The sequence below is a fragment of the Monomorium pharaonis genome, chromosome 6, assembly GCF_013373865.1.
Source record: "Monomorium pharaonis isolate MP-MQ-018 chromosome 6, ASM1337386v2, whole genome shotgun sequence".
In the NCBI taxonomy this organism is placed as follows: Eukaryota; Metazoa; Arthropoda; class Insecta; order Hymenoptera; family Formicidae; genus Monomorium; species Monomorium pharaonis.
The window spans coordinates 11,405,660-11,428,169 of NC_050472.1; the positions used below are offsets into that span (position 1 = coordinate 11,405,660).

Here is a 22,510-nt window from a genome sequence, read left to right on the forward strand (position 1 = left end):
AGACGTCTTATAAAACTATCAGAAAGACGTCTTTTAGACGTCTTTAAGACGTCTTATGACCCGATTTAAGACGTTTTTAAGACGTCTCAAAGACGTCTAATTTTTTTTATTTATGACGTTTTTGAGACGTCTTATATAAAAATTATTTTAGACATCCCTGGCGAAAAAATTTCTACAAAATTCTAAAAAACTACAAAAATTTACAAAAGTGTTCCAATTCTGGCATTTTTTTGTAGTTTTTACAGAAAAATGCTAAATTTGAAACACACTTTTGTAAATTTTTGTAGTTTTTTAGAATTTTGTAGAAAATTTTTCCGCCAAGGATTCCAAAAGCTAGGTTTATTATTTTTTATTTTTTATTATTTTAAACAAAATACTTTATATTTATATTTCCTTATTTTTATTTTATTATTAAGATAAGTTTTTTTTATAAATACAAAATTTTATATTATATATTTCAATTTTATTTCATGTTTTTGTGATTGGAAATTACAGAATTTTACAGAGATACTGGATTCAGTCACATATTTTACAGCAACTTAAGCGCAACACTATTATCGTCCGGTTTATTAATTGTCAAAAACTGTTGTCAGAAAGGTTAATTATTTCCAATAACAGCCTACACACGCGATACGTACGAGAGTTAAAAAGTTGTGTTGTATTAACGTATCCACACTCGGCTGCGTTACACAGCAAACTAGGACAAAACGTCCCAACACACACGCGATACGTGCAAGAGTTCAAAAATTGATACGGGATAAGCACGTCGATCGACTTGATCGCATCACACGGCAGATTTGGTTATGTGCGTCATTCGACGTCTTAAAAACGTCTTTCTCAGACGTCGTAAAGACGTCTAAATGGCGTCTCAAAGAATGTCTTAAAAAAGACGTATTTTAGACGTCTTAAGAGAGACGTCTAAAATAAGATGATTTTAAGACGTCATAAAGACGTCTTTTGGTAAAGTCTCAAAGACGTCTCTTTTAAGACGTCTTAAAGATGTCTTTTAGACATGCGTGTTGTCTGGGTGTGATTCTTATTATACTTGAAATCTTGTAGAACTGTTAAAAATGAAAAAATTTGCAAACTTTCTGAAATATTACTAAAAGTTATTTAAAAATAAAAAATTAAAAAAAAAATTATTTGACCTTAGTTCTCTGAATAATAAATTAAAATTCATTCTGAATGGTTTAATTGTAACATTAATAAATTAAAATTTTAAGTATTTAAAAATGATATTTAAATTTATTATATTTAGAAGATTGCAAATACTAAAAAGTTACAATAACAATTATATATGCTTAATATGTTTTATACGTTTCTGTTTATTTTATTTGCAATATAATTAAAATGTAATGATGATTTCTGGTTTAATAAAAAATGCCACGTGGATACATATATCATATGCTGAGAGTTAGAATAGAACGTAAACGCGCTACATATACATCATTACCATTACTTTTTAAATTATTTTTTTCTATTTGTAATGATAACGGTCGCTATATTTTTGCAATAACAGTATGAATTATTTATTACTTTTAATATTACTTTGGTTTACTATTTTTATAACTGTCTAATAGATTGCGCGCGGACCATATATGTTAGGCTAATATTTTATGTATCGTATAACAAACTTTTGTTAAAGAACAAGCTTGATTGAAGACTGTATATAAATAATATTTAAAAAATTACATAATACATGAAAAAATAATTTAAAATTAATTTTTTCTTGCTTTTTTTTCCTTTTTTCTATTTCTTGAAAGAATTATAACTAAAATATTAATTAAAAAATTGATTTTGAGACACACAAGATAATATCAATATGCAAATATACTAATATTATACAATGTATTTATACAATATATTATATTATATGTAATTAAATTAAAGTTATGTGCAATAAATGCAGTTATAAAAGATATTTATTTGTATTATGGCGTTTTCGACTGGGCAAAACTAAGTTGAGTTAACCCAACTCAGGTTTTATTCTTCTAGAACTGGCCAATCACAGTTATTCCATTCTTTAGAAGAATGGCTGTGATTGGCTTTATGACGTCATTAATCACTCCCGGAGCGATTAACCCAAGACCGGTCCAAAACGCTATTAGTTACTTTATAATATAAGTAACAAAAAAATAACAAATTATTCTCCTAAAGATATATTCACAAACAGCTATCCACTAAAGTCTCGGTAACGGTAACGGTCATTGTACGTACATTTTCGTATATAATCGTAACCATAAGATTTCGATCAATCATATTGCTCAAATCAGCCGTAACTGACTGAATCAACCAATCATATTGTTCAATTTTTTACAGTAATGGTTACAGAAATATACACTACGCGTCAATGATTCGTTCCATTCCCGTAACGAGTTTGTATAGGATATATTACATATCCTATGTAAACTCGGTAGGGAAATGGAACGAATCATTAAAGCGCAGTGTATGTACGTGCAATGGCCTTAAGGAGATGCTGGACTGCCTCTCAAACTTGATCGGGATCGATAATATAGTTATTCGTGGTTAACGTGATTACCCTACGACTACGACTGCGACACCTACGTCTCGTTCTCTGCCTTTGACCTAATGCCCAGTCTACAATGAGTCGTTGGTCGTTGGTCGTAAGAAATTTAACCAATCACAGTTGATCTTAGAGAAGAATAACCGAACATAATTAGTTAAATTTCTTACGACCAACGACCAACGACTCATTGTAGACTGGGCATAAAGCCTCGTCTACAGAAGTCGCAAGCAGCCAGTTGCGTCTTGCGACAGCCAATGATTGTCGAGCTTTAACTAGAAACTAGACTCTCATTGGCTGTCGCAAGTCGCAACTGGCTGCTTGCGACTTCTGTAGACGAGACTTATGCCCAGTCTACAATGAGTCGTTGGTCGTTGATCGTAAGAAATTTAACCAATTATGTTCGGTTATTCTTCTCTAAGATCAACTGTGATTGGTTAAATTTCTTACGACCAACGACCAACGACTCATTGTAGACTGGGCATTAGAATAGTAGTATATTACGACTTACGTTTTTCTGTGCCTTACCCTACAACTACGACTACGACACCTATGTCTCGTTCTCTGCCTTCGGCCTTAGAAAGAAATAGCAACCCATGTTAACAACAGTTGTCCTTTTCTCAGTGACGAATACCCCCACTACCGTTTTTTATCTCATAAGCAGTCTATTCTATGGTTTGTTCGCGTCGCCATGCTCCGACATGCTCCTACTCACTCCAACGCATTCTAATAGGTTGGCGTCATCGGAATCAACGTATTGGAGTGCGTTGGGGTGAATAGGAGCATGTTGGGGCATGTGACGCGAACAGACCCCTAGTAAGTCTATGGTTAGAGACCCTAAGGGAGCGTTCCCACTGAGCGCGTCACGCGTCGCGTCGTCCTTCGCGCCCAATCAAAACGTCTATTGTATTTTATCATAATAAAATGGGACGTTTTGATTGGACGCGAAGGACGACGCGATGCGTGACGCGCTCGGTGGGAACGCTCCCTAAAGGTGCCATTTTATGGGCGTCAGTTGACATGCGTTAAGACGATTTGTAACGTTATGTCAGTTTCTGCGTCGACGCTGAAGAAGTTCAAATTTTCTAACTTCTATAGCGTCAAACCAGCGCTCAATCGTCGCGCGCGATAGACAACGCAAGTTACAAAACTGACGCGTGAAAACCTTTGCGCGTCAGAATTGGTCAGAATATTGGCGTCAACTGACGCCCATGAAAAGGCACCTTGAAAGGAAAGACTGGTATAAGTGCGCCAACTTTTGATTGCCTTGATACGGAATGGCGGAGCCAATCAATGATAAGTGGAAACGCGAAAAATTTGAATAGAAATTTAAGAAATAAAAGCAAATTACAGTTTAACATCACAATTTTATTTAATCACAATATTGAATAAACATTATAAATATAAATAAACTGGCCATAAGTAAACATAAACATAAAAAATAATAAAATATAAAATGATAAACATATATATATATATATATATAAACAAAAAAATAATAAAATATAAAAGAATAAATATACACATATATGTATACTCAGTTAACTATTTGCTGCCAAAGTGTCAGCAGACTGCTAAAAATTTCTTGCAGAATCAGGCTGCCAAAACCCTGGCTTACTGTGTCCTCGAGTACGCCTCAATTGCAAGCAAAATCAAATTGGGTGTAACACCAGAGCAGATCTGTTACTAGCAATACAATGACAAATTCACGCAGCAAATTGAAAACAGATGTTGCAACGTAAACTCACAGCAGATTTGCGCCAAATATGCAGCAGATCTGTATTTATAAATGACGACAGATTGGCGACATGCAAATTTGTCGAATCTTTTCATTTTCATAGTTATAATTTTATTTAAGAATCGATGTAAGCAGTCTCCTGAGAAGATTTATTAATTCAGGGGGTCTATTACGATTCTTGGGTGAGTTCACTCACTTTTCACATTTCCAGTACTGCCTCCACTGATTGGTGTATACTTTTAGAACTAACGATATACACCAATCACTGTTGCTCACTTTTCACATTTTCACAGTGAGTGAGCTCACCTAAGAACTGTAATAGATCCCCTGGAGTAGAAACAGATTGAATAATTTACCCCACCCTCTCCTTAGCATCTAATACTTTCTATAGGGGGTTCTCAATTGACCTATTTTCTCCCTTTATATCATAGGTATATCATCTATTCTAGGTGCAATTCATTTCATTAAATTTCTTGTAGTTAAATCACTCCAAAAAAATGAAAATACTACCAGTTGTATTATAAAAGTATAATGTGGTGGTCCTCTGCCACATTGGACTCCTCCGCAGGCGCAGCAAAGAAAGATAATTTTTGCTTACCTTAATCGCGCTGCGAGTGGTCTTTATGTAGCGAGTTGACTGCATTTTACTCCCGAGAGAATAGGCCGTCTATCAACAGTGCCGCACTTTTTATTACCAATTTGATATTTCGATCTGGGTATCGATCTTGACAGCAATCATGTAACTTTTTCCTTAAGGCAGAAACGTGAAAAGTGAAAAGTTTCAAGTTACTATTTCTTTTTATTTAACACTAATAGAAAGAGATAGTTACATGAAACTTTTCACTTTTCACGTTTTTATCCTAAGAAAAAAGTTATATGATTGCTGCCCTGCTGCGTTTCTGGTATCAATCTGTCGCGTACTTTGACACACAAATGTTGTTGTATTTCTACAGGCAATTTGCTGACATTGTTTGCACTTTGGTGTTTGTCGTCAATCTGTCATCAATACTTTCAATAAATCTGCTCGCAGTTCACTATTATTTTATCATGTATTCTGATGACAGATGTTGCTAAATATTTGCTGAATATCTGCTAACAATGACTGTTTGCAATGACAAGATATGTTTCTCATTTGTCGTCTTTTTGGCAACAGAATCTATTGCCAACATTTGTCACAGCAGAAATGGTTATCGGGGTCAAAGCATTACATGCAGTCACAATTCACCTAACCTAGTATACTTTTATAACAACAATGGGCAAGAGATGCCATGTACTCACAAATAATTTGTTCCAGTACGTATTCCGTAACCTTATGTAATTGTCTAATTAATAGTTTTATATATTGTATTAAGTTTATATGTATTAATATAATTTGTAATGTATTATCTATTTAGTTTTAGATATATGTATGTATTCCAATAACAAAATTATTTTTTAAAATACATTATAAATTATTTTTTATATCTTGTGTATTTCTTTTACAATAAAATTATTTCTTAACTTCAACATTTCTACTAACTTGATTTTTTTATTTTATAATTATTTGTTTAATACAATAAGTTGTTTTATATTTATGTCTTAATTTTAATTTGTGTCTTAATTTTTTAATAATTGATTAATTATATTTTTATATTTTACATTTTATTTGAATATTTATATACTTCATTATACCATTGCATTGTGCCCAAAATACATATACCGCGCCTAACTTTTCGCGCATGCGTAGTCTCTTTTGCCTTGAAGGATAGAAGATAAGCTATCTCACCTCGGGACCATGTTTTTATTCAGAAGGCGTATAGGCCATCGCATCTGACGAATTTCCGTAAGCATAAGCATAAGACGTAAACATAAGCTTAAGAATCAATCAGGAAATAGCTATAGATCTGAACACCTCAGTAAAGGCCCTCACACATGAATTGACATAACCATAACGTAAGGTTTTGACGCGTCGGATTGGGCGACCATAACCGTAACCTACCGTAACTAAAGACCTATAATCAAAGATGCGTCAATGGCCCCCCACCATGACTGCTATCCACCATCTTGTACCCATACGGAGACTGGATGGGGGCTGGGGCCGGAGGCTGGGGTCTGGAGTAGTGGAGATAGTAAACAATGCGAGCCTGCTCCAAGTTGTACGCAGCTATATAACAGATGCAAATTTAATTTTTCTTGTTCTTCCTGAGTGTATCGTCAAAATGTAGTGACCCTCGAGAGTGCAGAGATTGAATTACCTTTATTGGAGGAACCACCAAACGTTTGGTACCGTATTCCAAACGTTTGGTGGTTCCTCGTTTTTTCAGGAAATCAAAAACAAATTTTAATTCTTCTGTTAGCCCCCCCACTTTGACTTTTCTTAATTTTTTTTTTTCAATCGATTGGTCGTCGCTTGGTGATGTTTGGTACCGTATTCAAAACGTTTGGTGGTTCCTCGTTTTTTCAGAAAATCAAAAATACATTTTACGCGACTGACCAATCAGGAAGCTCGTTTAAAGGCAAACATTGGGTCTGTTCACATTGCTTCCAACGCCCGGATATATATTTATCTCGTTTCAAGTGTACAAACATTTTTGAGGATTTCAAGCAACGCGAACAAACCTATTAATTACTATCATAACATTAATTACTATCTCAACATTGCGTTAAATAACATCAACACCCGATTCGAGCGCGTTGTCCTAAAGGCCATTACACATAAAATTCCGGACAACACAATACTTGATTGGGATTGGTCCATTTTCTTACAATGTAACTACACCTTAGTTGCACATCGTAATAAGGCGATTTTTGGTGATCGTTTGGTACATGTAACATGTCACATCGACGAAATGTAGCGACACGAACACTCTCCGCGGCCATGTGCGCATGCTCTACGGTTATACGTACATGCTTTGCGGCCATATACGCATTCTCGGTGGTCATGTGTGACATGTGTGCATGAAATAAAGGCGCGAATTTAAAATGTATGTGTATCTGTAATGATTCCTTTGTATTTTAATGGTATATTAAATGCTCAAATTCAAGCAGTTTTTACATATGGTTTCTAGTAACTATATAATATATTATGATACAAATGCATACGAAAATGCGTGAAAGTATAAAGATCTTGTTAATCTTTTGCATGGAAAGTCGCAAACCCATGTGGTGCAGAGAATGCTTTGCACACATACATACACACACACACACACACACACACACGGGGGGTGCAAGGGGGGCCTTCGGCCCCCCTCCCGCACCCTCCCCGTCCAAGTCGCTAACCCATGTGGACTTTACTTTGCTTGCAATATACATAGGTTGCCATGTACAACGAGATAAATATGTATCCGGGCGTTGAAAGCAATGTGAACAGACCCAATGTTTGCCTTTAAACGAGCTTCCTGATTGGTCAGTCGCGTAAAATGTATTTTTGATTTTCTGAAAAAACGAGGAACCACCAAACGTTTTGAATACGGTACCAAACATCACCAAGCGACGACCAATTGATTGAAAAAAAAAAAAAATTAAGAAAAGTCAAAGTGGGGGGGCTAACAGAAGAATTAAAATTTGTATTTGATTTCCTGCAAAAACGAGGAACCACCAAACGTTTGGAATACGGTACCAAACACTACCAAACGACCACCAAACGATTGGTAAAAAAAAAATTAAGAAAAGTCAAAGTGGGGGGAGGGGGCTAACAGAAGAACCAAAATTTGTTTTTGATTTCCTGAAAAAACGAGAAACCACCAAACGTTTGGAATACGGTACCAAACACTACCAAACGACCACCACGCGATTGGTAAAAAGAAAATTAAGAAAAGTCAAAGTGGGGGGGCTAACTTCGTTGAGCTTTCTTTTATGCCCGATTTCTTCATGTCCAGGGGCTCGATTCTTGAATTCATTTGCAAGAGAAACGTATTCGCAAATTCTGTTCTTACAGAAAAGTTGAAAATTTATTGGCTATCGTATGGCTTTTAACCAATAAACTTGCAACTTTTCTGTTAGAACGGGTATTTGCGCATACGTTTTCTTGCGAATAAATTCAAGAATCGAGCCCCAGTTATCTTACGGTTAAAATTATCCAGGAGATAAACTACTAGATTCATGTATACGTGATTGGTTAAACTTGAGATTTATCCTCCGGATAACTTTATCGGGGAGTGAAGAAATCGGGCATTAGGCAAATTTTAGGGTTGCGTTCCGTTTCACGCATGATGCGCATAACGTATTGTTCATCTTTGTTTAAAGTCAGACAAACAACAAAGATAAACGATGCATTATGCGCATTATGCGTGAAACGGAACGCAGCTTAGGTATCTTTGTTAGATACCTCTATAAAAATGTAATACTAGGCAGTATTCATCATAAATTGCCCAATAATTATTACTTATTTAAAGTACTAAGAACAGTGCTTTTAATACTTGCATTGAAATGACTATTATAATTACTCGCCGATTTAATACTATCCAATATTACATTTTTATAAAGACTGTCACGGATATTATACTGATTGCGACATGACGCGGCACTGGGCCCTTTAGCGAAGAAAAAGAATGAGGCAAAGAAAAGGATACGCACGCGAGTACTGTGGTACTGGGTAGTGCTGTTGTGCTATGGATGGATGGAGATTGCAGTGATGCGGGATGCCCACGCTAATCGTACGGTCCTGGTTTTCTGGAAATCGTCAGCGGTCCGGGGCCATTAAACGCGTTATATGTGTCTTGCAATTTGATCCCGCAGCGCTCGGTGCGGTGCCCCGATCGGAGAGTAATTTACGCGAATTCCTGAACATTCGAGTCTCCGTGCGGATAGATCTCTTGAGTTTCTTTTCACGCTCGATGCCACCGTCTCTCCGTTTCCGTTGTCGCGCAGCATTCGACACTTGTCGTGCCGAACGTCGACGATCACCAGCAGTCACCAGGAAGACGGGGTGTGTGCACACCGCGTTGTCTTGTCGATTCTTCGGTAAGTAAACGAGATGTATTGCCTTGCGTGATCATGGTTGACCGTGTGAGCGCTGAACCCTATCCTGATCGTGAGCACACAAGTATCAACGGTGAACAGTGACAGCGAGTCGCGAATCGTATCGTGAGATTTGCTTTGATCTGCTTGTCGTTGGAGCTTTTTGCCCCCCTCTCCTCCCCCATAAAAACTTGCTTTTCTCACCAATTGAGATAATTAATTCAGATGCATAATTAGTGTGCACTTTTCATTTATGATTTTCACACTCTTGCGTATACTTTATGACTTATTCTTCAGAACGTTAAAGATTCTGATATGACAAAAAGATATATGGAAATTATGTTTATTGTTAGCTTGGGAATTAAAAGTGACACTAAAGAGACACTATATTTTTGCAGAGTAAATAAATGCAAGTTTCTGAGTAATGCAGGGCATAATGCCGGTTAAGACAAAATCACATATTCCTGAAAATATGGGCGTCACAGGTGGATTGGTGGATGCCCGGGCTAAGCAAGTTCTAAAAGAGGCAGTGGATGCAGTCGTTAATAGCTTTGCAAAACATAGTCAAGGTTATGGTCGAGGTACATATCAAAAAATTTTTCTAACAAAGGAAGATCCAAATATGTATCTCATGCATTTTGGAAAGTTTGATGTTAAGATATAGAGTTTAATGTAATGAAAGAAATGTGCAACAATATGAAATTGAAAGTGATAAAATAGCTAATAAAATTAACATAAGGAAAAATCATTTATATTTGATGTCATAAAAATAATACATAGCATTCAGGTCAATGGAATAAAGAGTTGTAGTTAAAAGATGTCAAGCTTTAGAATGATTGAACCTGTGCTAAGTATCATAGTAAATGGTCAAAGCTTTACGAAGCAGCCTAGCTGTAGTGCCCAAGTTCAAATTCTTTCAAGTTTATAGTTTTTATTAAACAGTACATACATATGATTTGTTTAACCAATTGATACCTGAATTACATATTATTAGATATTATTTTTATGATATCAAATACATCTGGATTTTCTCTTGTTAGTTTAATTTTATTAGCTATTTTATCACTTAATTTTATATGGTTGCATATATTTTTATATATATGTACATATTTGTTATATACACAGTGAATGTTGTGGAAGCATTGCAAGAATTTTGGCAGATGAAACAGGCTAGAGGAACGGAATTGAGAAATGGTGCATTAGTTATTTATGAATCTGTTCCTGGTGCTAATCCACCTTATGTTTGCTATGTAACGCTTCCTGGAGGTTCTTGTTTTGGAAGTTTCCAAAATTGCCCCACAAAGGCAGAAGCACGCAGATCGGCAGCAAAAATCGCATTAATGAATTCTGTATTTAATGAACATCCGTCGCGAAAAATTACTGACGATTTTATTGAAAAAGCTATCGCAGAGGCACGGGCTAGTTTTTCCAAACCTTCAGCAACATCAAATGGAGTTGGTAGCCAAACACAAGTAAATAAAATATGAAAACCTATTTATTATGTTAAAAAAACAATAGTTAAAATGGGTCAATTTTTTTAGATGGGGAAGCAAATAAAAATGATATGCATTTTTATATTGAGTTGTTGAGCTGATAAATCTGATTCTGATTATTAAAAGATTTTGATTTTCCGGGAAAGTATTAAAATCAGTGTAAAGCTATTAATCGTTTAGTACCACAAATTATTATTGTTAAGACTTATGTATTAATGTATTTTCCTGGTAAAATACGATAAAAATGATGCCCTCATTTTTAATAATTCTTGTTCTGCTGAATAAAAAAGAAACAAAGAATAGGATAACACTTTTGTATTTACGCTATGTGGAAATTTATACTACAAAAGTAAGAAAAAAAGGTAATTTATTCACAAATACTCTGTTATAAATTTTTATACTATATTATTATTGTGTTATAATTTTAGATTGATGATTTTTTATTGTTAATAAAATTGTGAAATGAATCAACGTTGCGAGTAGTGCAGCGATATATTACAATGTATATATGTAAAATGATTATTTTTTCTCGTAAAGTAAATGAAGGATAAAGAATGAAGTATTAAAATACAAATGCTTGACTCTCTTTAGTTTGATTGTTCTATATAAGGGGTTATACCTATTAAGGTATATAAAAGTTTGTTAAATGAAACATACATATTTTACTTTTTACTTTTTTTATAATAGTAGGTAGCATAAAGTTTTTAAAAGTTTTTATGAATACAGTTTATTTTAAATATTTTAAGTAATGCTTGATAAATTAAGTTTTTCACAACTCTATATATATATATATATATATATATATATATATATATATATATATATATATAATAATATCATATATATATATTCCTAAAAAATATATATATTACTCTATTGATGTCTAAAAATAAAAATGTTATCAAATTGTTTGAAATCTTAATTGTGGTATTTGAAAAGATTGTTCATTACGTTTGTTAAGTATTTTCTCCAAGAGTACTTTGTATTTTATTACTGGAAATTATAAGATTTATACAAAAGATATTTTTAAGCATCAAGATTTGCTTTGATCAAATAAGCTTTTTTTATTTATTGATAAATGATGTATTTTTCATGTATCTATTGATTTTTACTTAATATTGTTATTTTATTATAGTTTTACTTTTATTAACATACTATTCTCATAATAGTTTCTTATATATTTCATAGCTTTATATGCTGATTTTGATTTTTCCGATAAATTGAAATTTTTTAAAGGCCAAAATCGGTTTTAACAGCTTAAAAACTACAAAACACAACATTTTTATGGTCCCTTTAGAGGTTTAAATTGGCTTATTTTATCCATTATCCTTATAGCTTATATTTATGTATTTATGTAAAATTATAAAAAATGCTTATATTTATATATTTTTAGGGAAATGGTGATGAGAAAGAAGATCCAAACACAGGTATAGGTGCTTTTCGTTTTATGTTGGAATGCAATCGTGGAAGAACAATGTTGGAATTCCAAGAGCTGATGACGGTCTTTCAATTGCTTCATTGGAACGGTTCTTTAAAGGCTATGAGAGAGAGACAGTGCAGCAGACAGGAAGTAGTCGCGCATTATAGTCATCGAGCGTTAGATGATGATATGCGTAGCCAAATGGCATTAGATTGGGTTGCTAGAGAACACGAAAGGAGCGGAATTGTAGCAAAGGAATTGGGGTTAGCTGAGCGTGAACTGGAAGCTGCGCGATTAGCAGGGCGAGAACTTAGATTTCCAAAAGAAAAGAAAGATATACTAATGCTAGCACATGCGCAGGTCTGTCCGCAATAAATTTTAACGTGAATATCATCGAGCTCAGTATCACAATTTAGTTTAACTTAAGTTTAATTAATCATGTCTATAAAACAAATTCATCTATTGGACATGGTTAGTTAAACTCTGCTTAAATTAAGTTATGGAACTGGACCTGAGATAAACAACGTACAAGACTGGTTTTTCGCGAGAAACAGGAAGTTTCGAAAAAAAATATATTGTTTTATGAAGTTCGTTTTACTTCATTCTTTAGGGCCTAACTCTGTGACATGAAAACTATTCCGTCCTTTTTATAAAGCGTATTTCTTTATAGAACTTTTTTATGAAGCATTCCTGGTGATAATAGATCTTAAATGGAATATTTTGATATGTAGGAATACCAACAAGGAAAAATTCGGGTAAACATGTCGTAAAATGTATTATAATATGTAACATTTACGTATCGTTTATTTTACCAACGGATCAAAAAAATTAGAGTCACAAGATTTCAATGTTTGAAATGATTGAATGCGTGACAAGTATCATTACGAATGACCAAAGTTTCACAAAAATTAGTCTAACCGTAGTATCTAAAGGTCATTCTATGCGATTGGCAAAATCCAATTCTTATGATTATGATTTAGGATTAAGTTATGATTAATCAGAGAACAGTGTGCGTCCACTATTTTTGTTGAAAGTCTTTGTGAGATGTAAACACATAGGAATGTGTTTTGCTCTAAGTTTTGAAAGTTGTATCAATATTTTTGTCACTGTATTTTAATATTTTAATACTTTTGTTTTTGTATATAGTTTTCATATATTTTTCTTGTAATTATTCACTACGATTCTACTATCATTGTGGATGTAAGTTTCCTATAATTAACGATTTAGGACTTCCAACTTAAGACCTAGTATGTTACGATTATGATCAATGACTCATTGTAGAACGGTTTGAAGTGTTAACTCTTGAATTTACAGTTTTTATTTTTTATACACATATATTTGAAAAATAATTTAATGTTTAAAACGACTAAGGAGGATGTTTAAAACGAGATATTAGAACCTGTAATATTTTGTTTATTATAAATTTGTTTTGATTTTTTAAACATTTTATTTTAATTTTGTTTTTTAAATCAAAATTATGGTAAAATCAAATTTATAAACATGAGTAATATAAAAAAGATATTTTAAACGATGAAGAAAATAAAACCTTATTATTCCAATTCTTTGACTTTGGCATCTGAATGTTACATATTACTTTTATGACATCAAATTCTATTTTTTAATATTAGACTTTAAAATCCATAAGATATATACCTGGATTTTTCCTTATAAGTATATATATATATATATATATATATATATATATATGTATATATATATATATATATATATATATATCTATCTGTTTAAATATCATCACTAAAAGTTGTAAAAGTACTATGCACAGTATAGAACACATTGCATTTTTACATATTATATACAAATTTACTTGTATGTATATATTTTTTTTTTCGGGATGCAAGGCTTTGTCTTCCATTATCTATGTTTTATAAGACTTCTGCTTAATCATCAGAGTACAATTTGGTAAGATTGACAAATGTAATTGTGCAATGTATTCGAAATTGAAAGAGAATATAAGATATGTGCACACGTGTGTAATATACTCACAACAATAATATAAATAGCATTTTTAAAATAAAATCTTAAGATAATGGTTATACAAACAGGGTAGGTATATATAAAAATGACATTTCATTTTTATATAGTCTATAAAACTTAGACTCTAAATTTTAAACTTAACAACTTGCATTGCAAGCAGTGATGGGGGGGAAATAGTTGAAAAGTAGTAATAGAAATATTTATTTGAAGGATGTATTTATAAAAACGACACTTAGTACCACTTCCGATGATTTTGGCCTTGATATATATTATGAAGGTTACAATCATGATTTCCAATAGATATTTCCCGTCATTCATTATTCATTGAAAAGTTATTAACAAAAAATATTTTATAAACGGAATAAAATTTTTCTCAAATTAAATTAGGTTGAATTAGGTTAGGTTAGGTTAGGTTAGGAGATCCACTCCACATTGTTCTCATGCGTACCTTGCAGTACGAAATCAATCAAATCTACAATTCTGTTTTACATGACTTTCTGATAAAGTAAGATTCACTCCGCACCTTCTCATATTTCTGTCCCAAAAAGAGACATTATTTGTATTTATAATGGGTATAGTTTCGAAAAGCGCAAACCTCCGATCGCGCTGAAATTTTAACCAAAGTTTACCCGTAATTAGAGAAGAAAGTCCTAAAGGATTTTTGGCGACAAAGCCTCGTTTGCCCCCCAGCCCCTTTCAAAGTTTTTACAGTTCTTACTAAATAGCTCCGAAAATATTGATTTTAGAGAAAAAAAGTTTGAAACAAAAAATGAAGCTCATAAATAGCTCTACAAAAAAGATTATATACATTTTTAAAATTATTTTATTTTGGCTGATATGACCCAAAATAACTCGGCGGGAGTCAAATTGATCCCGTCAAACATTTTTTAAAATTTGTTTTATTAAATATGTGAAAATTTTTTAATTTAAAGGTTATATATATTTATTTAACGTAAACAAAAGTTTAATTACAAATTTGAAAAAAAAGTAATTTTTTTACAGTTTAACATAAAACAAATATTTATATAATTTAAAATAAAACAAACATTACTATAATTTAACATATAACACAAAAGGTAATATTTATCATGTATTTATAAAACGTAAAATAAACGACATCAACGCTTATTCAGTACCACATAGGTTTGCGACTTTCCACGCTGTTCGTTTTCAATGTTTTCGCATTAATCAAATATCGACTTTAAGTGTGGGTTAGGTTAGGTTAGGTTAGAAAAAATTACGGGGAGAGGGTGCAGAGGGAGGGGCGGAGCCTCTCCCTCGCCTACGCGTTCTCTGCACAACCCTTTGCGAATTTCCACGCGAAATGAGATATATTTCTCGCAAAACGAGATATAGAAAAATTTTCTGTTTTATGTTAAACTGTAAAAAAATTACTTTTTTTTTAAATTTTTAATTAAACTTTTGTTTACGTTAAATGAATATATATAACCTTTAAATTAAAAAATTTTCGCATATTTAATAAAACAAATTAAAAAAAATGTTTGACGGGATCAATTTGACTCCCGCAGAGTTATTTTGGGTCATATCAGCCAAAATAAAATAATTTTAAAAATGTATATAATCTTTTTTGTAGAGCTATTTATGAGCTTCATTTTTTGTTTCAAACTTTTTTCTCTAAAATCAATATTTTCGGAGCTATTTAGTAAGAACTGTAAAAACTTTGAAAGGGGCTGGGAGGCAAACGAGGCTTTGTCGCCAAAAATCCTTTAGGACTTTCTTCTCTAATCACGGGTGAACTTTGGTTAAAATTTCAGCGCGATCGAAGATTTGCGCTTTTCGGAACTTTATCCTCTATAATTATTTGTTTATGAAACATTTTTTTGTGGAAGTCTCAGGCCGGTATTCATAGTCGGGTCTTATATTTAAGATCATCTTAAGTACTGTCTTAAGATGTCATTAGCCAATCACAGAGCCGTATTAGCATCTTAAGACATTGCTTGAGATCTTTAAATAAGATTCGACTATGAATACCGGCCTCAGAGTCGTGATCTTGACAACACGTCAATAGGCACGTTCAGCAGACGGTTCACTGAGCGGATCAGTGAGAGTGAGCGCTCATGCCCGATTTCTTCATGGCCAGTTATCTCGCGGTTAAAATTATCCAGGAGATAAACTACCAGATCCACAATTGGTTAAACTTGAGATTTATCCTCCGGATAACTTTATCGGGAAGTGAAGAAATCGGGCATCAGTGATTTTTTAGTACGATTGGTTTTTACTTCTAAATCCAACGAAGAACTAAAGGCACGAACCAATCATATCAGAGAATCACTGAGCACTCACTGATCCGCTCAGCATCTGCTGAACATGCCAATGTCAAGATCATCGAATGTAGTTTCTCTAAATTAAATAATTACTATAATTTTTCAATATTTTTTATTCTTAAACTTAAGTTGAGTATTCTGTCGTTTATTCTTGTATGCATTTTACACAGTTTTTAATTTTATAAAGCCAATTCAGAAAATTTTATAATGTTAATACCTTTGTCACTTTAGGATCCTTTTAGGAAATAAAAGAAAATACAAAAATAATAAAGAATGGAAAAGTTGTTTTAAGATCGAAAGCAATGGTGAATTTGAAGAAATGTAATATAAAATTACTAAAAATTTGAGCACTAACTTTCTAGGACTGTTGGTTTTTTTAAATTGTGTCATTTTATCTCAGTTGTTTTATTTCTCCATAAATAAAAGGGATAATTGAGATGTCTTATTTCAAATATGTATATAAATGTATTTGTTTTTTTATACTTTGCTTCAAATTAAAAGTTTATATTTTTATACATACATTTTTAAAATAAAGATTCTATTAAATCTATTTCACGTTTTCCCCAACTTGGATTACAACTTAGAAGCAAACCTAATACACAATATTCTTTAGGTGAAAAGGTTTTTTATACTGCAAGTTGGTACTTGATTTTATCGATATATCATATTATCTGAAGATATGCTTCGAAGAAATAGACAATTACATTATTCTAATATTCGTTCATATTGCTGTTATAAATCAGTATGTTTTATATATGCCAATTTAAAAGTAAAAATATTACTTTCAGTTAAATAGGATATAGTTTATAATTGTTTTATACATAGTTTATTATTAAATAATGATACATCTTTTTAATGTGTTTATTACAATATAACAATAAAACAACCTATCCATTCCTATCTAATAGTATTAAGGTTTTGTCGTTACATTGTCTGTTTTCTCTATCGTTGCTTCTGTAGTTTCCTCTTGCATGGGATGGGCCAATACTTTATCTATAATTCCAAACTCTTTTGCTTGGATTGGGCTCATAAAATTATCTCTTTCCATACTTCGTGCTGCAACATGATTTTTATAAAATAAACAATAAAATTTTTTATATGATCTATAAGTCTGGAGAAAATGTCTTAGCAAGTATACCTATTTCTTCTAAATTCTGTCCAGTGTGCTTGACATATAGTTCATTGATCTGTTGTTTCAATTTAAGAATTTCAGTGGCTTGTATCTGGATGTCTGTAGCTTGTCCTTGTACACCTCCTGATGGTTGATGTATCATGATTCTGGCATTTGGTAAAGAATGACGCATGCCTTTAGTTCCAGCTGCTAAAAGTAAACTTGCCATAGAAGATGCTTGACCCACGCACCATGTGGAAATGGGAGGTAGAACATATTGCATAGTATCATATATTCCGAGTCCTGCTGTTACACTTCCACCAGGTGAATTAATATATAAATGAATCGGATTTTTACTGCTTTCCGATTGAAGAAAAAGAAGTTGAGCAATTACTGCAGAAGCTACAACATCTGTAACCTATAAGATAAATTTATTATGTTATGCCCGTATTCATAATTAGATACTTTGTTAATTATTTTACTAGCTATCAGCATCTGAAGATAAATTTAAGGAGGCCTTGAATATAAAGTGTGATCTATAATACATGGAGTAAGCACGGAGTAAGAAGGTAACAGGTATAAAGATGTAAGCAAAATAAATTAATTTTATTTCTTACTCCTACTCCATCTTTTATGCTTATGCTTAGCCAATTAAAGTGCAGGAATAGTTGCGAACTGTGCAAACAATGCCGTTAGTTTCATAAAATTATGGAAAATTATATGGCAAATTGTTAGTCTTACTCTTACTCCTTACTCTACGCTTATTCTATGTATTGTAGATCACACTTAAGACCTTAATTTGACCATGAATACAAATATTAATCCTTAAGATCCAAAGTACTCTGCATATAATCAATTTATATTCATACAAGTTTCCTTAAATTTCAAAAATAATAAAATTATACATTTTTTCCTATAAAGTACAAATATTTATTTTAGAAAAATAAAAGTATATTAAAGTATATTAATGAATTTTTAGATATTTTTTTTAATGACTAAATGAATAATAAATAATCCATTAAATACCTATTATTGAGTTAATAAAGTATTTTTTTGCATGTAAAGATTTAAGTGATAAATTAATGTGTAAGAATAATAATAAAAAATTGTGAATCATACTGGACCCATGAGACAAATAATCCTTTCCTTCAGAAGTCGTGAATAAATGTCATATGCACGTTCTCCACGTCCACTTTGTTCCACTACAATAGGGACAAAATTTAAGTACCTGCTGCTGACTTTGTGCCCATAAGTCTATTAAAGAAAATAAGTCCATTTTACATATTAAATTTTAAATTATTTCAGCAGATTCACTCTTGTTAAAAATATCTTCGTATGAACAAAAATACTTACGGTGACTTGTAGTAAATTATTTATCCTTTGTAACATCTTTATGGATTGGCAACACAATAACTGTTTAGAAAGGAACGTTTTCCAATAAGAGAATTCATGTAATAGGATATGCACAATATCACTAAGATGGAAGACAAATAATTTATTGCACTATAAAAAAAAAAAATAAGCTTAGTGTCAAATGTAACTTACATTCTAAACGTTTATCAGCAAAGTATTAATTAAATTCTAAGATATTTGTAAAAAATAAATGCGCAAGTGCGAGAGAAAAAAACTTTTTCATGCCATTTGTTTCTTATTACCAGATGTTATTAATCGTTTTCTTTAGATTATTTTGCTGATCTGAATAGAGAGCTTTTTTTTCTTCTATGATAAGTACCCATCCGGCATCCCTCCTATGTATATATGCAGTGTTGCCAATTGTCTGATAATATAGGTCTGTTCTTTTTAGTTGCACTGCTGCACTAGTGCAACCATAGTGTAACGTCCGGGTCTAGGGATATTTCTTCTCAATGTGTGCGTCGCGACCACAGACTTCTATAATATACTAGACTGCTAACCTTGATTCCCTAGGCGTACCAGTATATAATGTACATGTTGTACATGACTGAATAACCGATCGGAATGTGTCATCTACTATATATGTACATTGTTCGTCAAGTGGAATGTATATGTACATATATATATATGCCAATAAATGTCACATATAGTTGCTACGAGTAATTTGTTGACATTTTTAAAATGTTTATATATATATATATATATTTAAAGAATGATACTTAATAATACTAATAAATATCATTAACATTAGGTTATTTTATACAAAAATGCTCTTAAAATGAGGTTATATCATTTGTCCTTTAGTTTTAATACTTAAACGAAAAGAAATGTATACCGCTTTTTTATATATATTTGGGCAGCCTTTTATCACATACCTTGGTTATTGTCATTTTATCTTTTTCTTTTATATTACAAGAGCAAAAGAATGATACGTTTAACGCATAAGTACGCATAAGCGTCCAAGGAGAACGCTCTCATAATCACATAATATATGTATATATTGTATCATACATCTCACTCACTCCTCTAGTAATCCATAGTCGTAGGACTATAAAATATTAGCCACATTCCAATCGGTAATTCAGTCTGCCGCCTATGAGCTCCTATTTGTATACATATGTATACATACTTTTCGGGTACACACTAAATGGAGAATATATAACGAGCCTAGCAGTCTAGTATATTATAGAAGTCTGTGGTCGCGACGCCTCGGTCGCCTGACCGACGCGGGAGCTCTCCTTTCGAATTTCGGGCAGCCCGCTTACACGGACTCTACCCGGGTATGACGAGAGCTTGTTGCCGATGGAAAACCTTGTGGGGTTTGGTTAGTGTGACCTTGATGTAGTTAAGATTAAGTATAAGAAATCTGGATGTATATATATATATATATATATATATATATATATATATATATGTATATATTTATTAATAAAACAACGTATAGTATTTATTACAAGTATCGCTTAATTTTCGGGCGGAAATATAATGATTTGTGCTACTGTATCGCTATTGTATTCTGCTGATGGATCTAAAGGTTCTAGCTCTGAGGGATCGTCGTCGGAATCGCTGAGCGTAATTATCTCAGGCGCGTTGGACGTTAACTGGTTATAATTTTCCAGAGGGACGGTGTCCTCTTGGAACAAGTCAAGAGATTGCTCTTCCTGGCGGAGCGTCTGTGACTGGAGGAGGAAGGGGGGTGTGTTCCAGCGGGTAGCCCACGAAATTCTCAATTTCCTCGAAAGCCCGCTCTAGGGCTTTTTGTTGAGCTTTAAGGATCTTTTCTCTTTTCTTTTTTCCAGCGCGGTGGCGATTCTTCTTGATGGTCTACAAATAAACGCTTGGTTAAGCGAGTGAACGCTTAGTTAAGCATCTTTCTACGTCAAGGGAAATTAGGGCCGTCGAGTATATTCGTGCTTGTGAATAATTAACTAACTTATATCGCTGGCAAGCGATAGAATGCTCGCTAGCGGAATCTACGGTTTTGTTCACTTATATCGCTGGCAAGCGATAGAATGCTCGCTAGCGGAATCTATGGTTTCGTTGAGCACGAATATACCGGCTTTTCTAATTTCACTGACGATGTTTAATCATTGAGCCTACTTCACTTTAGGTGTTGTAGAATTCATCGCGGCACAAGGGAGGGGAGAGGGTTGTACCTAGAGGAGTTGATTTACAATTATTTGGAAGTGGATCGACAATTAATCCTTATAATCCTTATTATCGAAAGGATTCCTTATAATATAGCGCAGTTCAATTTATGAAAATATCGGAAAATATTCTAGGGAGCGAAAGTAAACAATAATTAATCAGTACTCACGAGTTATAATATAGTTTGAAGCAATAGCTCGGTCCAGTAACAATTAGATGGTTGATGTAGGTTGGCGGTTGAAGGTTGTCACAGAGATATGTTGATGATGGCAGTCTGTCGGAGCACGCACTGTTTAACTTAATTGACAATGAGTTGATCGCGAAGCTGTACGAGAGAGGTTGCAGATAACTTGAAGATTAAAAAGTGACGCTTGACTGAGAACTGAACTAATCGCTGAATGAGTATGCTGAACAAGTGTCGAAAAAATAATAATGATCCGGCCTCTGTGCGCGGATTTAAATAGGGCGCGGACAAAGGGATCGAGCAAAATCGGCGCTGCGCTCAGCGGCCGCTAGCGCTCCGGAGTAGGGAACACGCGCGAAGCGCAAGAGTCGGTAAGAGTGGGAGTGATTCGGCGGCTTGGCAGGAACCGAGTTTCGGGGGCCGCTGATAAGGCGCGTGAGACCGTTTGCACGTGTGCGGATGTTTATTGGAGATATCTCGTCTAGGATTTCGTCGATCATTTGATCCGGAATATTTTTCGGCTAGAATCGCTTTCACAACCGAATATCTTGCCGGTTTATCAATCTTAATTATTTCCTGGGCGCGACATCTCGTCGCCAACGTGAAATGGATATCTTACGGACTGTTTATGTTAAATGCCTAGCTATGGTTCACCTGATCTTCCGACACGCAGTCCGGATATTACACGGATTAATTTCGTATTGTATTTCTTTAGGCGCGACATCCTGTCGCCGTCGTGTTGATAATAGCAGATTTTGTTTTAGAACCGTTCGGTTTGAATCTTTGAGGATTCAGTTGACGAGATATCGTTTCTTTAATCATCCGACAGTGCACGTGCAGGGGCCTTTACAAATATCCGGTTCTTATTTATCTTACAGTTAATTAATCTTCGACGAACCCATAAGCAATACGAGAATAAGAATTTAGAAGTTTAAACGATCCGATTGCCTATGCGTTCGTACCGATAAGAGAGTTAAAATAATGTTAGATATAACTTAAAGTATACGTATATGTAATATATGGTTTTGATATATATATATATGTACGTAATTTTAAAGTACGATTAAGTGCTTAATATTTGAATTATTATTATATAATGACGACGAAAGTAAGAATGAGCCATAGAAACGCATTACTGAGTAAGGTAACTCAGCGCGCGTGCATCCGGACAAGTTTCGCGAGAAAACTTTTGGACAAAATTTTTCGGACGCTGGGACGTTACAATAGACATAGTATATCTTGGGTGCGTTCAGAGAGA

General features: G+C 33.3%; 2 protein-coding genes and 1 long non-coding RNA gene across 6 annotated transcripts; 1 reads left to right on the plus strand and 2 right to left on the minus strand.

Annotated features, from left to right (window-relative positions):
- Nucleotides 1-5,886: 5,886 nt before the first annotated feature.
- Nucleotides 5,887-8,900, minus strand: LOC118646074. Its single transcript, XR_004963692.1, has 2 exons — nt 8,817-8,900; nt 5,887-6,405 (listed from the first exon to the last, which is right to left on the minus strand). It is a non-coding gene; the product is annotated as an uncharacterized LOC118646074 (long non-coding RNA).
- Nucleotides 8,298-12,932, plus strand: LOC105839117 (protein limb expression 1 homolog). The gene is made up of 4 exons (XM_012685183.3): nt 8,298-9,203; nt 9,599-9,781; nt 10,326-10,672; nt 12,087-12,932. Exons 2-4 carry the CDS (start codon nt 9,625-9,627, stop codon nt 12,486-12,488), a joined length of 906 nt encoding a protein of 301 aa, XP_012540637.1. The 5' UTR covers nt 8,298-9,203; nt 9,599-9,624; the 3' UTR covers nt 12,489-12,932.
- A 4,269-nt stretch (nt 12,933-17,201) lies between these two features.
- LOC105840259 (ATP-dependent Clp protease proteolytic subunit) lies at nt 17,202-19,298 on the minus strand. Of its 4 annotated transcripts, none has more exons than XM_012687141.3 (5): nt 19,163-19,298; nt 18,861-19,010; nt 18,627-18,761; nt 17,535-17,925; nt 17,202-17,452 (listed from the first exon to the last, which is right to left on the minus strand). In XM_012687141.3, the coding sequence occupies exons 2-5, from the start codon at nt 18,894-18,896 to the stop codon at nt 17,307-17,309; spliced, it is 708 nt and encodes a 235-aa protein (XP_012542595.1). In that variant the 5' UTR covers nt 18,897-19,010; nt 19,163-19,298; the 3' UTR covers nt 17,202-17,306. The 4 variants fall into 4 exon arrangements, with proteins under 4 accessions (XP_012542595.1, XP_012542597.1, XP_012542596.1 ...); XM_012687143.3 differs by having other exon boundaries at nt 18,861-18,920; nt 19,163-19,283; XM_012687142.3 differs by having other exon boundaries at nt 18,861-18,920; nt 19,053-19,278.
- Nucleotides 19,299-22,510: the final 3,212 nt, after the last annotated feature.